The following is a 20,362-nucleotide window of genomic DNA, read 5'->3' as shown; positions in this document are numbered from 1 at the left end:
TATATATTCTATCGTATATGCTATATAACATTCTATCATATATAATATATATCATTCTATTATATGTAATATATAATATTCTATCACATATTGTATTATATATAGGGTGTGGTATAGTCCATTATATGTATAGTATAGTATACTATATACTATACTTTATAATATAGTATAATATTTATAGCATATATAGTGTGGTATGCATCTATAAATAATAGATGCTATAAGTTTGAAAACCATTAAATATACATGAAAGATATACTTTATATCTCCTCTTGCACTGAGCTTTTCACTGTCATTTTATTCTTGATTTATCCCTACTAACATATATGAATATCGTCTCTTCGCTTGTACTCCTTTCCACTTTATAAATATACCATACATTATTCATCTATGGGCGGGATTTAGGTGGCTTCCAGTTTTTGGCCTTTACAATGTTACAGTGAATATCTTTAGCCAAACCTTCCCCGATTCCTGCAGGATTCTCCCCAAAAGCTGTTTGTGCATCCGTGTCTGTAGGATGGTCCCATTGTGCCGAGCACACTGCTGCGCCAAGTATGGCGGTGAGGAGGTATCTGCTGACTGACGGAATGAATGAATAAATGGTGAGGCACAACTCAGCTGGTGGCCACGTTCCATTCAATGGCCTTTGCCGCTTCAGCCCCCATTTCCTTGACAGCGCTGGTCCTTGTCTACCGCATTCCTCCAGCCAGCCGAGAGTGTGGGTGTGCGTGTGGGCGTATGGGGGCGATACCTCTCTCACCGGGGAAGGCACGTCCCTCCCAGCAAGTTCACGATCTCGGCAACCCTAGCGTCTGAAGTTCAGGGTCCTATCACCCACCTCCTGCAGCAGAGGCCCGGCCTGGGGGAGGCAGTCCAGCGACTAGTGAGTTAACGCGGGTCCAGCCCCGATACGGGTCGGGGAAGGCTGGAGGGGCCGTCGGAGGACTCGTAGTAGATCCCTCCGCGCGCAACTCGGGCCGGCGCTTCTTCCTGCGGGAAACCCCTGGGTGCCGAAGGCGGCGGGGCCCCGCCGCGGCGACAGGGGGCGGGGTTTGCGGCGGGAGGAGGCGGCCGAGGCGGAAGGACACACGAGGCTGCTTCTCTGCACAGCGAGAAAGTTTCAGCCAAACTTCGGGCGGCGGCTGAGGCGGCGGCTCCGGAGCGGCAGCCTTGGGGTGCAGGGAGTGGAGGCGTTTACGCCTGAGCTTCGGGGCGCAGCGCGAGGCTGTGAGCCGCAGAAGCAGGAGGAGGAGGGGAGAGAGTGGGGGGGACCCTCGGTGGGGACCCCCTCCCCATGTGGATCTGCGCAGGCGGCGGCGGCGGCGGAGGAGGCGACCGAGAAGATGCCCGCCCTGCTCCGCGTTCCCTTGTGGGCGCTGCTGGCGCTCTGGTTGTGCCGGGCGGCCCCCGCGCGTGGTGAGTATCGGGGCGGAGGGGTGCTGTCCTTTGCGCCGGGTCCCGCGCCCCGCCGTCGCGGCCCGGCCGGCCACCTGGGGCGACCATTCCATCCGCCCCCACCCCCCTACCCCGCCCTCCTCAGTCCTCCTCTCCGCCAGAAGGCCGGGTTCCGAGCGAGGCCACTCGGTTCCCGAAAGTTTGGACCCTGCAGGGCCCCCTTCCCCCGCGCCCCGCCGCCTCCGACGCCCCCGCGGCCCCAACACACGCCTCCTCCGCAGAAGGGGGGCCGGGCCGCGAGCCTCAGAAACTCGCTTTCCCAAGCCCTTGAGTTTGGAGACTTGGGGCTGCTTTGCTCTTTTGGTTCCGCGTTTCCTGGGGTCGGGCGAGAGCCGAGGCCGGCTGCCCGAGGCGAACCCTCGCGGGCCGCGGACCGCAGACGGGCTGAGCAAAGGAATGCCGGATTCTGGCGTGCAGGGAGCGGGGGCAGGGCCTCCGAGCCCAACGGCTTGCACCTACCTTCCCGGCCAGACCTCGCTTTGCCAGGGGGAGGCACACACAGTGCGGGTGGGCGGGTTTGGCTTGCACCGGGACGGGGCTTCGCGGCGCGCCCCCTGACCTCGGACCCTCGGAATCCGTGTTGTTTTGCTCGAGTCTTTGAAAGGTGGAGGCAGCAGCGGCAGGGAAACTGGTGTGGCCGGCTGCAGGCTGGGCCACATGATTTAAAAATCTCAACTGCTGTTATTCTTTCCGAGGCGCTGAGCTCGGGCGCTGTTTCGGAGGCTGTGTCCAGCCCCAGGAATGTGGTGTTACGATCACCGACTCCTCCAACCTGGCAGCGGCATTTGTGGCTTTTTGGGCATTGTTGGGGGTGGGGCAGGGGCGGGCGAGGAAAAGTGGATACGTTGATTCAAAGTGCTTCCTCGGAAAGCGTCTTTATGGTTGGATATTCGCAACAGTCTTTCTGAACACGGTTGGACCGAGGACGTCGAATCGCGTCTTAATCCATCCCACCCACAGTCTTAGATTCCGAATTTCTCCAGGCTGTTTGGGGGAAAGGGCTTGGGTTTTTGGAGCCCTGCTCTCTAATCCTGGGTTCAAATCCCGCTTTACTGTACGAACTCACCAGTCAAATGGGAATGAAATTACCCAGCTAATAGGATTAATTAAGAGAATGTATATTAAACCCATTTCAGTCAGAAGGTATTCAGAAAGTGCTTTCAGGGCTGGGCTGGGTTTTATTTTTTGTGAACTGTGCTTGTGCCTGTTTGTGAAACTGAGAGGGCCCTCTTTTCCTAGCCGAATCTGAAGGAAGATTTTACCTTGACCAAAAACAAAAACAAAGAAAACAAGTACGCGAACAATGTCTTTTTGCAAAGAAAAGGTTAAGAAGATGATGAGCTTCAGAAAATTTTGCTCTTTGTTCATCGTTAACAGGTAGTTGACATGCCAATCATAGATGTTTAAAAGAGAACAAGGTTATTTATCAAAGTACTGGGTTGTTCAGCGCGAACTAGATCCTTCTTGGAAAGCTCAAATTCCGTACACCTCCATGTCCCTAAGAATTTCAGAAGTGGACCAGGAGGCTGTGTGATAACAAAACAGGATGGCATTCTTGCCTTTCATTGTTCTTTGAGCGAAAGCTTTACTCTAAGTGTAGATTTAGGATAAAACGGATTATAAGCAGTGGGCTAGTCTGAGGATTACAAGCCTTGGTTTATGCCATTAACTTGAGTTAGCAAGTAACTTCATCTTCATTATCTGTAGTCTCCTCACCTATGAAAAGAACTAAATAATCTCCTTTAGAGAGCTGGAGGGAATAATAAATATGACCGCAAAGAGATTTGTAAAATTAAGTCTTAAATGAAAAGACTGATGTCAAAAATAGGATGACTTTGACACACAGGGCTTCTCTCATTCTAGCGACCCAGTCCCTAGGCTGATATCCTCTTTTATTCTTCTGTACTGATGAGGTCTTGTCATTACCAGCTACCTTTTAGGTGGACAAGTTGAGTGTTAGTTCGAAGGACTAGATGTGGATATTTTGATTTTTAGACAGGTGTACTTCAGCTGCTAAACTACAATAAATGAGATTATAAAACCTGTTTTTGGGTACAAATCTTAAATCTTTTCAGAGTCTAGCAGTGAAGGTTTCTTGAATCTTTTAAATCTATTATCATGGCTTTTTTTTGGGGGGCGGTCAAGTTGTGTTATACCAGTTATAACTCACTCTTCCAAATTTTTGAGTGGTCCTGTATTTGGGATTGTGGCCAATCGTTAATTTAAATGTCACTGAGTTCCTAAGGCAAGAGAAGCTGTCAACCCATCTGCCTGATTGTTTAAATCCCTATCCAAGACCACCTCTTACTCCTTTTCTTTTGCTTTGCAGTGGGAAGTGAGTCCCTGGTTTTGGTGCCTGCTAGGTGGTTTCTCAGCTGAATTCTTCTCTTTAATAAAAATCACAAAGAGTAATTTTTTTTCTTTCAGATGATGATGAAGTTTATCCTAAAAGTATTTTCCTTTTCTCTTTCTTCTTTCTTCTTGTTCTTTCTATATTATTATTCTTTTTTGGTGGGGGGGGAGGAGGAAGAGGGAAGGAGAGTGATCATTTCTGCTCTTTCTTTTCTTTTTCTGATGTTTTGATTTTCAAAAATACCCACATCTCCTTGGCATCCCTCTGTGGTATTCCCATTCTAGTGTGTCTCTTCTGTAGGCTTCCTGTGGTATAGAGAAGTAACTTTTGGTTTACCTGAATTGTATTTGCTGACTTCAGAACTTTTAGAAAAATGTTTAAATTCAGTGGGATATGCTTGGATGCTTCAGAGCAGCCTTACAATACATTTTAAAAATATCACGCCCACAGAAATTCTATTTTGCCCACAAAATTTGCATCGATCTAGTTCCCACTCTGATGCCATTCCTAGTGGTGGCTCTCCTTACCCTGTCCACTGTGATAGAAGAAGAAGGTCCAACTGGCTCCACGTCAAGGTCAACTGGGGGGACTCTTAGCATCAACACCCAGGGATTATGATGCAGTAACTCTGAGAATCTGTAGTTTTCAAGGTTTATAGTAACTTGTTGGAACCCACTGATGGCTTATTATTCTGCTTTCAAGTGTGTGTGTGTATGTGTGTGTGTGTGTGTGTCTTCCCTTCTTATTTTTAATAATTTCCAAAGTTAATCTAACTTTAGCCATTCTAGTGTTTAACCTTCTGACTGTCAAAGATTTTTAAAATTGCTCACATAAGAGCTATAGAGGATAATAACCATTTCTTTTTGTTCGTCTGGACACAGTGGGTCTCCACTGTCCCTTTAGAAGGGCTTCATATATTTGAATGATACAGTATGAATCCTCTCTCCCACCTTTTTCTTCTCTGTTGTTTTTTATTTCTCAAGCTTCATTCGTATATATATATATACATATATAATTTTGGACCCCCATTATTTGTCCTTAGTGGTTTTAAGGTAAAAACTTCTAAGGCATGATCTTAATGCAAATGTAATAGGAGATTTTACATTATCCTCATGTTGTGTTTCCACTCGTTATTTAAGGGCTTTCTTTCTTGATATCTCTTATCTGGGTGCCAAAACCTGGACCTTTCATTTCCCTCCCACTTTTTTCTGATTCTCCTTCTCCTCTCGTCTTCCCTTTCTCTGCCAATGACTTGAACCAGAAGGTTTCATTTTCTTCCACTCTTCCTTTTTTATCGGCCTACCCTATGGATAATATGTTGGAAGGCTCCCTGGACTAGGAGCCGGAAGACCACGTCTGTATTTAATTAGCCTTGTGGTCTCGTGGGAGGGATTTTGGTCCTCCATTTGCTCAGGTACCTGTTGTCCATAGTCACAGAGTTGTGAGTAGAATTTCTCTCTTCTGGTCCTCAGTCCAGTGTCTCCTCCACTCTCCACACCATTTTTCTCTTTTGTACAAATGAGCTCATATACACGAAAACACTTGGAACATTCTCAAGTGCTTCTGGGTAGTGTGTAAATCTTGAGGAAGAGAATCGGGTCTTTTCATTTTTGCGTTTTTCTAATATTCCTATCCTGTACTTGGCATCAATAAATATTTGTTCAGTTGAACAATTACTTTTAGTCATTTTCATCTTCTGAACTACTATGGTACTCCAAGACAGTTATTATTTTTCAAAATAGTATTTGCAGGGGTCATTGCTTACCTTATGGGGAAAAACCAAAATTTCCCCTTTCCCAGATGTTTTATTTAAACTTGCTGTTTTGAATTTGTGTGTGTGTATGTGTGTGGTTTCTTCTCTCTTTTTTTTTTTTCTGATCACTTCTGCAAATCATTTTTTTTAAACATTTTTAATGTTTTTATTTCTGAGAGAGAGAGAGAGAGAGAGCGTGAGCAGGGGAGGCTCAGAGAGAGAGGGAGACACAGAATCAGAAGCAGGCTCCAGGCTCTGAGCTGGCTGTCAGCACAGAGCCCGATGCGGGGCTTGAACCCAGGAACCGTGAGATCATGACCTGAGCTGAAGTCAGACGCTTAACGGGCTGAGCCACCCAGGTGTCCTGCAAATCATTTTTTTAAAAAATGTTTGTTTATTTTTGAGAGAGAGCGAGAGAGAGCGTGGGCATACTTGAGTGAGTGGGGGAGGGGCAGAGAGAGAGAAGGAGACAGAATCCAAAGCAGGCTCCAGGCTAGGCTTTGAGCTGTCAGCACAGGGCCCTTGCGGGGCTCGAACCCACAAGCCATGAGATCATGACCTGAGCTGAAGTCAGAAGCTTAGCAGACTGAGCCCCCCAGGCGTCCCAGATCACTTCTGCAAATCATAAAGGTCACTTTGACTTTGGAATTTAACCTCAAGGGTGCTGACCTCTACCCCCTGCCTCTCACTTGAGCTTCTCCTGTTTCTTGTATTACTACATTACTAAACCAGCAATTTCTATTATTTTGTTCAGAGTTGCCATATTTTATTGTAATTTTGGTCATTTGGGGGATTATTGGAATAGTGTTTTTAAAATTAGAGTTAACTAAGTTTATGTTTGTTTTGATGATTTTTTTTTTGAGATTTTTTGTTATGAGCTGGGTATTGCAAACTTGTATTTAGTACAGTTTTTTTCCCCATCAAGAGAGTTCCCTAAAAATCACTACAACGAACAAAAACTCTGAAGATGAGAAATGACAAAACTTTGAGAGAACTGTATAGCGTGTGAGCTACCTCATCAACAGTATTTGCTCTTGAGGAGCTCTGTCACACACGTCCCTCCATGCACGACACTTGTCTGGCATGTGTCCAATGTGCAGAGCCAACCAAACAGTAGGTCAGCCCTGTCACAGCACCTGTGATTCTTGCTCTGTCCTCCCAACCATGGGTTATTTTGGAGGAGAGGCTGATGCTGAGTCGGGGGTGTGTTACGCTCCTTTCTCCTTTGAAGAGAAAAGATCAGTTGAAAGCTGACCCCACCTACGGACTTTTATACTATCTCTTTTTATTAATTAATGGGTAGCTGACGTTTTCCTCTTTGTTTACTTACGTGTTGGCAGAATCTTTTAAATTCACCTAGTCCTTCTATCCTTTCCATGCTGGATCTGCCCATCTTACAACATCCTGGTCAATAGGTAGCCTGCCTTCCTGGTGCTTGAACACCTCTTCTGGTAGCCTCCTGCCTCTGAAGGCAGCTTAGCTCATCTCTCGACAACTCTGATTTTTAGAAAGATCTTATGTTTGGTTGTAGCCTGTCTCCTTATGAATTGTGCCCATTGGCATCTTCTTGGGGATTTGCCTTACAGAGTTTCAAGTCCTATGTGAATGACAGCGATCCAAAAGGGGTACCTTTTGCTGAACTGATAGCTACCCCTCCATAAAAGGAGTTAGACCTATTGAGGAGCGTAGAGATGATTCCATCGGGGGGTTCTCCGGAGATTCTGATTCAGTGGGTCGGAAGTACTGTCTGGGCATTTGTATTTAAGAAATAGCCAATTACTGTTTTTTTGATTTTTAAAAATGTTTATTTAGTTTTGAGAGTGATAAGAGAGAGAGTGCCAGAGAGAGCACGAGTGTATGCAAGTGAGCGGGAGAGGGACAGAGCCCAGTTAATTTTTATAGTAGGGGAATTTGGAACCATGGCAGAGTGAATCTGGGGAAAATAAGGGTTTTTCGGTTTAGTGTTTGTCTGTTTGTTTGTTCTTTGATAGTACTAGAGATAGGTTGCTTTGCCTGGGTCTTGTGGTCATTTTTTCTCCATGAAAGAGCCTGCTTCTTGCTCACTAGGGAAGCTACTCTGTATCCCCATAAGACTAGTAAAGTCATTTGTTTTGTCTGGAAAAAATAATATACAAACTGTTCAGAATGTTAGGGCTCCTGTATGTGTGCTGTGTATGACTTTGGTGGAAGCCTCCTTATCCTTTCATCAGAAGGTTACCAGGGATGCAGAATACAGAGGTGTTCCATAGTCTTTTTGGTATCTGGTAAGGAGTTCTGTCCCGGTCCTTGTGAGTGGCTCTGCGTTTCAGCGTGTCTGCTTTGTTAACCTGCGAACATATCACTAGTGTCAGGGATTCCCCTTAGATGTGTTAGTGCAAAAAGATATAAAAGTCACTCATTTCAGGCAGTCCTGCCCTTGGGCTGTCTGGGCTCCGCAGCAAATGGAATACGGAAGAGAGAATAAAGGAGGAATCAAGGGTCTTTTTTTTTTTTTAATAACATTTTTTAGGTTTATTTATTTTTTGAGAGAGAAAGCATGAGCATGAGCTTCTTTGGGAGAGAAAGAATCCCAAGCAGTGGGATGTGGGGCTTGAACTCACGAACTGTGAGATCATGACCTGAGCTGAAATCAAGAGTTGGACGCTTTAACCAACTGAGCCACCAAGGCGCCCCAGGAATCAAGGGTTTCTTGAGCAGAACAGAGTGTTCCACAAGAAGGGGCCCAGGAGTGTTCTTCTGACGAAGACTCGATGTTGTTGTCCCTTATAGGAATTAGAAAGTGGCTTCAGATCTGAAAGGATAGGCTCCTGGCTTCTGGATGGGACAAGCGTGCAGTGTTCATTTGTAGTGGTAGAAGGTTTGCTGTAGACCTGTTCTTTCTGTCCTCTCCTTTTTGAGGCAGATGCCCACTCAATGGCAGAAAATACACTCTGATCTCATAGAAAGAGCAAAGCCAAGAAGGGGAGGGGGAGATCACAAGAGCCATAGTTTGGAGTGAGAAAAGTGAGACAATTCTTGTACTAATTTATTTGTATGTGTGAGTATCTAACTTTCTACATAAAAGTCTGGTAGGATCCCTAGCTGTTGGCGCTAAGATTTATTATCTCTGTCTTAGTGGGGTGTTAGGGAGGATTGTGGTGTCCTGTCATCCTCAATTTGTGTATTTCATCATGGGGTAGGCAGTACAGGGTATTCTACTCTTGTAGATGTGTGGGAACCATTGACCAAGTCAAAGATAGGGCCGTGCCCCCAAGGAGTGACATCATCATGGAGATAAGACAGATGAGCACACAATTAGGAATATGAAATACAAGTCATTTAGTCACTTGTCTACAGTCTCTGAAAGTAGTTTCCTGCAGTCAGAGTGACTAAGAGCTCTAGGGACTGGGGGAATGAACTTCTGGTCTCCTAGGGAATAGTGACCCCCAGCTTACTCCTCCTGGACTTGTCTGCTAGTCTCCCCTTTCTCTTTTGTAATTAGGAGTATCAAAACTTCACTTGGGGAAAAGATAAAGAGCCCTTTGTCTGGTATGGGTTTAAATGTAAATTTGGCCCGTGTTATGGTGTCTGTTGTGTCTATCAGTGAGTTTGTGGCAAGAGAGAGAGGGCTGTGTTCTGAGTCCCGGATGCAAAGCCTGATCTAGGACAAGGTGGAAATATCTTCTTTGGAAGACCTAGCTCTCAATGGCAGTAGCTGAAGGAACTTCTTGTCATGGCCAGGCAGTGACTGAGGTACGGTATGGACACACCCAGAGCTGCTGCCCCAGGTGGCATTGATTAATCATACTACCTTCTCCCTCACCCTCTCTGCTTGTCTTGGCAAAACCCTGCTCTACCAGCTCCTCAGAGTTTGTGTTTTATTAGATATGATTGAACAAAGTCTTGGGGGGTCATTTTACTGTCCCTTGCCACCCTTGAACTGTAGGCTAGTTACCTTGGTCCAGCTCTGGTGCCCTTGATCTCTGATCATTCAGTGAGGGGCCTGGGTCTTTCTTCCCATTGAACTGAAGCACCTGCCCCAGAGGCCTGCCTCAGGCAGTTTCTGGTCTTCAAGTCACTTCCTTTCAGAACATTGGCAGCTGGGCAGTGACTCTGGTTCTTTGGGTACACCAGCCAAACATCGTGCCAAATGGACTCATTGCTTCACAGAGGCAAGTTGGAGCTATGGGTGCTGCAGAACCTGTTTCTGAGTTGAGTGGCTCCCCCACCCTTATATATATTTAATCATATGAAGAAAGCATGTGTGTATTTTGTGAGGTAAGGAAAACATGACGGTAATATTTTGATTGTAGTCAGATATTGCCTCCTTAATATGTTGTCTTTTAACAAATAGCATCACTTTAAAATACGATTTTGCTTACTGAATGAAGTATTTCACATTCTAAAGTATACTAGCTTGTTCCAAAGCAGGTGCATTGAAAGTGCTTGTTGTTTGCCTCTTTTTCATCTCTTTTTATTCTCATCTGTCTTTTGTGAGGGGATCCTGGGAAGCTTTTTAAGCCTCGAAGATTAAATAGTCTGTTTCAACTGGACCCCGTGAAGGAGAGGTTGCTATGCGGGCATATTTATCCAATGTTCAAATAAGAATAATTGAATAGTGTTTACTCACTAATACTTTCTGTTGAGTTTCTGAATATGAATAGTCAGAAAACTAGATTGTGCTAATGTGTTAATTTCTCTAAATTGAAATGTGGTGAGCTGCAAAGAAACTGCCATTTAATTCTCTGCTTCCACATGCCTTGGTCTATCCAGAAAGTGTCGAGACTCGTTGAAGTTTGAGGATGTGTATATTTTGATTGTTATTTTTAATGTCTTTCTTTGCTGTGAACATGCCTTTATTTATTTGCTAGGTCTTCTTTAATTGGAAATGTTAAGGACACTTACTTTATTGCAACACTTAAAACACTTTCTAATCTTTATGAGGATTATTAGAGGAAAAACATCTTGTGAACATATCATGCAAGTCCTTGGTCGTATGTTCCTATTTAAAGTAAGTGACAGTATTTCATGACTCCTGTGACATATACTTCCTAAGATACTTAAAGAAAATGGCTGTAACTAAAAATAAACATTGTAATATTTTAAGGTAGGTTTACATAGTAACGGAATTAGTCTTCATGTTTACACATAATTAACCCATATTTATACTTTGTTGATTTTCTCTGGCACCTTTACAAGATTTCTTTTTATTAATTTTTTTTATTATTTATTTTTAAGAGAGAGAGAGAGCCAGAATGTGAGCAGGGGAGGGGCAGAGAGAGAGGGAGACACAAAATCTGAAGCAGGCTCTAGGCTCTGAGCTGTCAGCACAGAGCCCAACCAGGAACTTGAACTCCTGAACCACGAGATCATGACTGGAGCCGAAGTCAGTCACTTAACTGACTGAGCCACCCAGGTGCCCCTGTAAGATGTTTTTTTGGAAGAGGAGGTTATTTAAAAAGTAATTACGTTTAAAAGTAGTTAAGGATATTGAAAAATCTAGAAAATAATGAGAAAAATATTCATAATCATACCACTGTTAATATTTTGGTGTACATCTTTTGGTCTCTTTTTTGTACCTTTAGTTTTATTTATTTGTTTAAATTTTTAAAATGCTTATTTAGTTTTGACTCGGAAGCAGGCTCCATGCTGAGAGCAGAGAGCCTGATGTGGGACAGAACTCATGATCTGTGAGATCGTGACCTGAGCCAAAGTCAGACACTTAACTGACTGAGCCACCCACACCCCACTACCTTTAGTTTTAAAAAGTTATTAATGATGTGTATACATAATTTTCTCTAATGCCTTTCTTTGATGGTTATAAATGTTTTTCATATTTTTAACCATTTTTCATAAATTGAATTTTATTGGTTAAATAAAATGGTTATTAAATTAATAATTTATTAATAATGGCTTTTAAATGGTTAATAATGGTTTTTAAATAAATGGTTAGTAAATAATGGTTTTGACTATTCTTTGGTTCTGTATTTAGGTGGTTCCATTTTTTCCTACAGAAATGATATTGACCACCTTCATACCTAAAAAAAAAAATTCCTCATTAGGATTTTCCCCCATTAAGCTAGAGTTGCAGAAGAAAAATTACTATGTCAAAGAGGGTAATTTTTAAAAATTGGGAAACAATTTAAAAATAAAAAGGAAAGCAGAAGAGAAAATTAAAATCTCTAATAATTCTATCACTTCCAACCAAAACCCACAGTTAATATTTTGATACATTCTAGACAACTTTTTTGTGTGTCTGTTATTGCAGTTAGTATTTTAGCATATGTACCATTTTATCATCTGTACTACCTAAAATATTGTGAACATTTTCCTATATGTAAATGTTCTTTAAGAATATTAAATTAAAGGTTGCATACTGTTCTATCTTTAGGATCCGTCATATATAACTGAAACCGAAATCAATTCTTAGTTGCCAACTTTCATAATGTAAATAATGCTGTAATGAACATTCTTATATTTAAATCTTGGTAGGAATATTTATTTTGTTAACATACGCTCTCAGAAGTCAATTTGTTGTATCGGAGTATGGACCTTTCTGTGACTTTGATACACACTACCAAATTCCCTTCCATAAGGTTTGACTAAGTTATATTTCCATCAGCAGAATATGCAACTGTATTCATACTGTGTTCCCAACTGTGTTCAACACTAGTTTTTATTTTTAAAACTCTTTTTTTTTTTTTTTTTTTTTGGGATTCCAAGGTTTACTAAGAATTGCAGGGGAGAGGATGTAGGCTAGTTTGTCCTTATCATCTGTAAGTGGCTATTGGATGCCAGACCCTGACACGTTTTGCTTTCCAGCAGTGAACACATAGGCCCAAAGCCCTGGCTGATGTGTAAAAAAGTAGCCATGCTTTTGACCTGGGCTCCACTGCTCTCAGGCCAGACTGAGCAGTGTGTAGACTCAGCAGGAAGGGACACACAGCCTGGTGATTTCTGTGGTTCAGGATCACCTTCCCCAACGGCAGTAGGGACCTCATGGAGGGTAAGGGGTCCCGGCCCAGGCTTGTGAGCAATGCAGTGCAGGGTGGGTAAAGAAAACTTTAATGAGGATTCGCAGTGCAAGAGAAAGATTTGGAGGACCGGTACTCAGCCCCAGGCGCCTCATGTGTACATGTGGGGCCCCTCATGTGTACATGGCTCCGTGGAGGTTCTCAAGTCGGTGCTTTTGCTGCTCCTTGCAAGCCTTATCTCGTCTATGTTCCTCGTAAGTGTCATCATCAGTAGGCAGCTCATGGCGGCACAAGGGGCAGGAATTTGTCTTGCTTAGCCAGGGTAGGATGCAGTTGGAATGGAAGAGGTGATGGCAAGGCATTTCAATGGCAGTCTCCTCCTCCTCAAATTCCAAAAGACACACGGGGCACTTGAGCTCGGCCTGAGAGCCCCTGATGACTCTCCTCGGAAGGTTCTCAACGACAGCCTTGGCGGCAGGTGGAGGCAAGTGGTGGTCCCAATCTACTACCAACCCCAAGTCTTCAAAGTCCATCCTATTGAAAAGTGACCTTGCGAGCTCCAGCAGCATGTTGGTTCGGGCCTGCTGCTCGGAATCCAATGGCTCGCAGTCGTGTTCATCGAAATAGGACGCCATGGCAGCAGTATTTTTAAAACTCTTAACCAATTTGTTAAGTGTTAAATGCTACCTCATCTTAACTTGCCTCTCTGATTATACAATAATGTTGAATGGTTTTTCATATGGTTAGTGGGCACTTATTTACTTATTTTGGTAAATTGTGTCTTTTACCCCTCAAGGTATTCTTGTTTTGGTTACTGATTTGAAAAAGCTGTTTATATTAAGTGTATTAGTCCTTTGTCTTAAATGTGTTACAACATGTATGGACAGGTTAAACTACATAATATCAAATTGCTACCAATACTGATACCAAATATTGTTTATTTGATGGTTTTTTAATCCTTTGACTTGTAATGAGTTTGATCAATTTTCTTTTTGTTAACTGGTATTTTCTATAGCTTCTTTAACATTCGAATCTGACTGTATCATTAAACAATGAGCTGTCAGTTGTACGTGCTCAGGAAATGCACATATAACATTTTATAAAAGATATTGGAGGAAAACTGTATATCGTGGAGCTAAATATGTGATTTTTGGTGGGTTGAGGGTTATGTTCTGTCTTCCTGGACATCCAGGATCTTTGAAGTATGTGACATCCCTGAGAGGCAGGACTAATGCACCACTAAATCTGACATTTTGACCTAATTGATAATTGTACTGTGGTTTAGCCAGTCAGTTTGGTCAGACAGCAGGATGACTAAGATTCCCTCTCCTCTCTCCTCACCAAATTGATTAGTTGTGGGACAGAACTGACTCAATCAACCTGTTGTTTTGGCACCCCACGGACACCACCTGTTTCTTCCATCTCTGCCTCCCGCCTCCCACTGCCCCGGTGCGGTGCTGCGTGCGCAGTGGGTAGGAGATCAGTGTTGTTGCTGAAGAATGTTGCAATAAAGACGAGCAGACTGCCTTTTTTTCAACCTTGTATGTTCTTAAGGTGCCCTGCTGCCTTGGACATTAAGAGCTCCAGCTGAACTGTTGTATGTGGAGGCCCTGCAGGTCGCAGTTGTTTGATTCAGAGTAATTTCAGGCAATATGAATGCTTTCTTAAGTATTACTGGAATTTACTGGGCTGGTTGTTTGCCAGCTATTACCATATTTAGCAGGAAGAGACCTGGAGAACAAGGACATTTCTGACCAGCCGAAGAAGGAAACCTCTCTGAAGAGGATTGTGACTCTTTTTTAGGTGTGGTTAAGAGAAAACCAGTTAGAGAGATTCTGGTTCGTGTCCACTTGTCTTTGTTTCTATGCCCCATCCACAAAATTAATTTACAGGTGGGAAAAGAGATTTGATAGTGAAGCTCTTTCTCACCCTGAAGTCTAATACTGTTTCTGGGAGGAAATGAGAGAATTCTTACACCTAGACTGTGCACTGAGAGGCTTAATCAACAGGTGAAGCTGCTGATTAAAAACAGGTTGAGGGGTGTTTATTTTCATCTTTCTTTTTGAAGGTTTATTTGTTTTCTGCTGTGTCACGGTCTGAATTTATTTTGGCCTAGTCCTTTTCTCTACCTTACTTTTAGAACTGCCAGCCTTCCCTCTATTGCTTAACATTTCTCTGCCTGTTTTTCCATTTTAAAGATGCAGATAATATTTGGAGGGCTCAGTCAATACAACTCACATACAACTTATTTTCATAAAGTAAAACAACCTCAGCGTTGATATAGCAGTGTGGAGTTTACAGAACCCTCTTATCGTAGCCTCCTTTATTCTTCATAAAACCTTAGTGGAAACTGAGCCTCAGAGGGGTCACTTGGCTTGTATACCATTGTTTAGACCTAGATAATAAGTGACAGGGCTGGGGATGTAAACTTGCGGTTTGACTTCTTAAACTTCAGCTTTTTTTTTTTTTAAACATTTTGTTGAATTTTTACTGTGTGTTTGCATTCTGCTAGTGCTTAACATATATTTCCTCATTTCATGTGGCTGTCCTTTAGGGTAGACAGTATTTAACTGTTTTATAGATAAGGAAATTGGAACTTAGATTCCCAGCTTTGGATGATGGGGTGAATAATGTGGTTAATGAAGGATGGAGACAGAATTCAAGCCTCTTCAGGCAACTGTGGGGCTCTTTATACTTTCATACAATCACACTTACAACAGCCCTACAAGATGGGGAGTAGGTTAAGTGGGGAAACTGAGGCTTATACTAAAGATGCATTTTTTAGAATTTTGTTTTATTTACACTCCACATACACTTTCTTTCTTTAAAATTTTTTTTTATGTTTATTTATTTATTTTTGTGAGAGAGAAGGCACAAGCCAAGCCAGAGAGGGGCAGAGAGAAGGAGACACAACCCCAAGCAGGCTCCGCACCATCAATGCAGAGCCCGATACAGGGCTTGAACTCACAAACCATGAGATCATGACCTGAGATGAGATCAAGAGTCAGGTGCTTTACTGACTGTGCCACTCAGGTGCCCCTTAAGAGGCATACTTTTATGGTATGTATAAGTAAAAATTAATGAGACTGGCAGTTCTTTGAATGTTTTTTTAAAATTTTTTTATGTTTATTTAATTTTGAGAGAGAAAGAGAAAGAGTACAAGCAGGGGAGGGGCAGAGAGAGAGGGAGACACAGAATCTGACGCAGGCTCCAGGCTCTGAGCTGTCAGCACAGAGCCTGACGTGGAGCTCAAATTCACAGACTGCAAGATCATTACCTGAGCCAAGGTTGGATGCTTAACCAACTGACCCACCCCTGCGCCCCTGGCAGTTCTTTGAATGTAGAGGTCAGCTATTAGGAATCCTTTGTATCTTCTGAATAAATAAGAAATGGATGGACATTAGTTCACCAATGTCAACAAGCTTCCTTTAGTTCATTTCTATCGCCAGGACAAGCAAAGTGAATCTGGGCTGAAAGGAGGGGAGTTCCAGTTAAGGATGAGTCTTTAAGCCAAATGAGCCACAACTAAGAGACCTTCAGACGGCTGCTCTTAGGAGCAATGGCCTGACTCCTGAGGGCTCTGCTTGGGGACATTCCTGCCTGTGTTTCTGGAGACTTCTCTGAGAGGGAATTAGCAACTTATGGGGAGATAAGATAGGGATGCTTTTTAGTCTGGCTCTGAACATACCAGCTCTGTGTCTTTGGGCAAGTTTCTTAAGCACTGTGCTGCATATTTGTTACTAATAAAATGATTATAGCAGCATGTAATTGTTAGATTGTTACAAGGATTAAATAAGTGTATAAGGTAATAATAATTCATAGTGCAGTGACTGGCACATAGTAAGAGTGAAGTAAACCATGTTTTTATGTTGCAGTATGGACTTTTTGTTGCTTTGACTTTAATCAAAAGTGGATGAGTGATTCGGACCTTTGGTGAGAAACGGGAGCTTCACCTTTGCAGCAAGTAGATTGTTCCCTGGTTTTCAGTGACCCTATACATATTTAGGAGTATTGTATTTGAGTCTGTTCGCTTAATGGGGTGTACTTCCAATTTTGAGAAATTTTGTCTATTACACAAATTGCACTGATAGGTGTTAACTCATTCCTCCCTTATTTATTAACGAGACATTTGTGGTTGGATGTTATGTGTACTACAGGAACTCTGATGTTTCTGAAGTGTATCTTTAAGGATCATATCAGATCCAATACATTTTTTCCCCAATTTCATATGATATGACAAACATCATCACGTGCCATTCTGTGTCACCGTGTGGAATACTAGTCTAAAGCCAAAATATTGGATGTTTTAATTAGCCTTTTAGCACTTAATGGACTATCTCTGTTAGACATTGTGAAGTAATAAAAATATCCTATGGTCTGTTATTACATCTTTAGGGGCTTCTGGAGATTTTAGAATCCCAGGTGGGTGATTACCCATTTAGTCCATCCTTGTTTTACACATGAGGAAACTAAAGCCCAAAGAAGTGGCTAGTCAGGGGACCCAGCACTAGCACTAGGTGAAGGTTGGGCCAGAATCCAGGCTCTTGTTTTCTAGTTAAGTGATTTTTCCTTTGCATTTACTCAAATGATCTATCAGGACATCAACTGGCTTTTTTTTTTTTTTTTTTTTTTTTTTTTTTTGAAGGAAGCAGAGAAGGAGTGGGAAAGTGGGGGAGGAGAGATGTGGCCATATTGAAAATGTCAGTGACAGTAGAGGAAATATTTGCCCATGAGCCCCTTGCCTGTCCCTTTGGACTTCTCTGTAGTGGTTAAGACAAGTCAGCGGGGCCAGTAGCATTAGTGATTCAGAATTGGAAAAGCCAGGACTGGTGAAGTTACTTTCTCAGAAAAGGATTTTATATTTTATCATTTGTTTCCCATGGCAGTTTGCTTATTATCAAGTTTTGGCAGCCTTTAGCAAATGGTTGTCAGGTTTTTGTTTTGTTTTATGACAAAACTCCACTTCTTACTTTGCTGATTTAGTAAACTGTCTTCTACCTACCCCTCCCTTCTGCTCCCTCTATAATTATTTCTAAGACTTTGTTTTTCAGTTGTGGGAATACTATGAAAGGTTTTCTTTTATAGTCTGAGATATTTATAATTACGTGTAAGCACACTGTTTGCAGAAAATGTAAGTGGTGCATATGGTAACTCAGATACTCTTAAAACACTTAAAATATTTTCAAACATTTAAATCTTTCCAAAAAGCAGCTGAAACCTCTTACAGTAAAAGAGAGGAAGTATACACTAAGGATAGCAGCATTTGAATGTAATTAATATAGATCAAAGTGAATGTCATTTTGGAGGAACTAGGAGTATTTCATGAAAGCTGACCAAGGCATGCCTCCTTATTAGTAGAGTGAACCAAACCGACAAAAATCTCTGTCCTTAGGGAGCTTATATGCAGGAACAATAGCCTTCATATTCTGAGGGTTTACTGTGTGACAGATATTTGACAGTACTTGGTGAAAGTACTTTAGCTGTTTCCTTTGGCCCTTACAGTAGGTGTTTGATTCCTATTTACTGAAAGTTTAAGGGATGGGCATCTAGGTCGGTCAGCTAATCATTGGTGTAGGCCAGCAATTGGTACCCTTCTTGTCCAGCTCCAGAGCTCACACACATAGCCCACTGTAAGTAATGCCGTTTATTTGGTGGAATCCTGTTGTCCCACAGGTAATGTAACTTTGAATTTAATGATATTTTGTGTACTAAAATGACTTAAGTTTTACCATTCTTAACATCTTACCTCTGAATGAACATCTGCATAATATGGGAATTACTTATACTTCAGAATTGCAGTTTGAGGATTTGCAGTCCATCCTAAATCTTTTTTTTCTTAAGTGGAAAGAACGGATTTATGTTTGTTGTAATCCAACGAAAGTTTTTAGCATTTCTTTCCCTTTTATATCTTGATCCTAAAAGAAATTCTTTAGTAGATTAGATCAGGGATGAATGGGTAGCTTTTTTTTCTTGATAAAAATCATTTTGAAAGATTGAAAATGGCCATCCAGAATTATATTTGTGGCAGCCTTTTTAGTTACAGAAAGCTTTTTCTTGACTGTACACATGCACGTGTATTCTTATTTAATTTTGATAGGGATGTAAGAAACCATGTAAAATGATTGGAATGCCTCAGCGTATGAACAATGGTCAGAGCCAACTGCTGAAACTACCCAGTACTAACCTATCTTGTTCTGGGAAGTTTGAAATGAACTGTGCACAGCATTTCTGCACATGTCATTGTAGAGAAAGCACACAGGTTTTCTTTTCTGTGAATTTTTTCCTTATTACTATTTCCTTTGTTACTGAAAATCAATAGTCATTTATACCAATAGATAAGAGAATGTGTTTGACATCAGCAGATAATCCCAGATAATCCTGTCTTGTTTTAAAACACAGCCCTACACATGCATGCTCACACACGTGGGTCCTTTCAAACATACTGGACTTTCTCGTTAAGGTTTAGTTGCGTTCGCTGCCACTTGAATGGTGAAGGAGAGCATAGAATGCCCTGGGATAGTAAGGATAATGGAAGAGATAAATGACAGTATAGCTTGATTGTTTATTTTTAATTATCTCTTGAAATGACTTTAGATACCCTTTCCCACTACACTGTGAGTTTTTGCTTTAGCACAGCTGGTAAGTTTTGGGAACCAGCTAGACCTGGCTCTGATTCTTAGTTAAGAATATTGGGTCAGCCACCTAACTTCTCTAAGTCTCAGTTCCCTTATTTATGTAGTGAGAATAATAGTAATACCTAAATTGCAGGATTATTTGCAGATATTAAAAACAACACATTTAATCGCATGGTTCTAGGCACAGAATAGGCACTCAGGTGTGAGGGGCCCAAAGTGTAAACTTCATTAACCAGGTGGTAATTCCCTGCTTTGGAAGATAGGATCTGGGCATACTTGTCCCTGGCCCTTCTTATTTCAGTTTCTTTCAAGGATTCCCTGTAGACTCTGTCCCATTGCCAGGGCAAGATTATGGATCACCTAAAGAGCAGACTGAAATCACTACTGTCCAGTAATTTCAGATTTGTAAATTAACTGTGCATGAATTAAAAGCCTTTCTAACCTTTTGTCTACTCGAGTTTGCAGCATCTTGTATCCATCACCTCAGAAGCAATTGATTCATAGAAAAAAATAATTTAGTATTTCAAATTAAAGCTGGAGAACTCTTTTACTAAGGAGGATCTACTTGGTTGGCTTATTCCCATCAGTCACCCCAGAGTCTTAATGGAAATCAGGTTTGAAATGTTAGAAGCAGTTGATTTTCAGCATTGGGAAAGCTTATCTAATCAGGCATGTGAAGTGGCCTGTGTTGGATTTCTGTGCCAGAGAAGGTTGGGAGAGTTTGAGGAGATTATCGCTCTTATAATTCCTGGGCATTGTTGAGACATTGGGAGAGCAGTGGGGAGATTTAAAAAAGTGTTGAAGTTGGTTACACCAGTCCAACACACATCCCATTCCCATTTAGGCTGGCCTCATAACATAGGTAGGTGTATGTGAGCCCATTTGAATCATGTCATAGTTTGTCATTTCTGGGCTAGATGGTGAGGATTTCCTATTTCACAGAAGTTTGGATTGGGAGTTTTACATTAAATAGTGCTTTCTGGTTTATAGTCAGTTTTATCTTTGTTTAAAATTACTTTTTAATTATGTTTTAATGTTTATTTTTGAGAGGGAGAGAGACAGAGTGCAAGCAGGGGAGGGTCAGAGAGAGAGGGAGACACAGAATCTGAAGCAGGCTCCAGGCTCTTAGCTGTCAGCACAGAGCCCAAAGCAGGGCTGGAGCCCACCAACTGTGATATCATGACCTGAGCCTAAGTCAACGCTTAACCGACTG

At 42.1% G+C, this 20,362-nt stretch overlaps 2 protein-coding genes across 2 annotated transcripts in view; one reads left to right on the top strand and one right to left on the bottom strand.

The window, feature by feature from the left end:
- The first annotated feature begins 650 nt into the window (after nt 1–650).
- Nucleotides 651–20,362, top strand: part of NOTCH2 (notch receptor 2) — a 172,214-nt gene continuing 152,502 nt past the window's right edge. The window contains exon 1 of the mRNA XM_039255666.1: nt 651–1,416. Coding sequence (XP_039111597.1) covers nt 1,344–1,416 — 73 coding nt within the window. The 5' untranslated portion in view covers nt 651–1,343. The remainder of the gene's footprint in view (nt 1,417–20,362) is intronic.
- Nucleotides 12,583–13,149, bottom strand: LOC120247644 (E3 ubiquitin-protein ligase RNF181-like). Its single transcript, XM_039255667.1, has one exon. The coding sequence runs from the start codon at nt 13,147–13,149 to the stop codon at nt 12,688–12,690; it is 462 nt and encodes a 153-aa protein (XP_039111598.1). The 3' UTR covers nt 12,583–12,687.

This window comes from Hyaena hyaena, unplaced genomic scaffold (genome assembly GCF_003009895.1).
Source record: "Hyaena hyaena isolate Hyena2069 unplaced genomic scaffold, ASM300989v1 scaffold_539, whole genome shotgun sequence".
Classification (NCBI taxonomy): domain Eukaryota; kingdom Metazoa; phylum Chordata; class Mammalia; order Carnivora; family Hyaenidae; genus Hyaena; species Hyaena hyaena.
Note: the sequence above shows the minus strand (reverse complement) of the source record. Positions and strands in the feature narration are given on the sequence as shown.

Excerpts from the sequence above, each read along its gene's own strand:
- LOC120247644 (XM_039255667.1), bottom strand. The coding sequence starts at position 13,149 with ATGGCGTCCTATTTCGATGAACACGACTGCGAGCCATTGGATTCCGAG.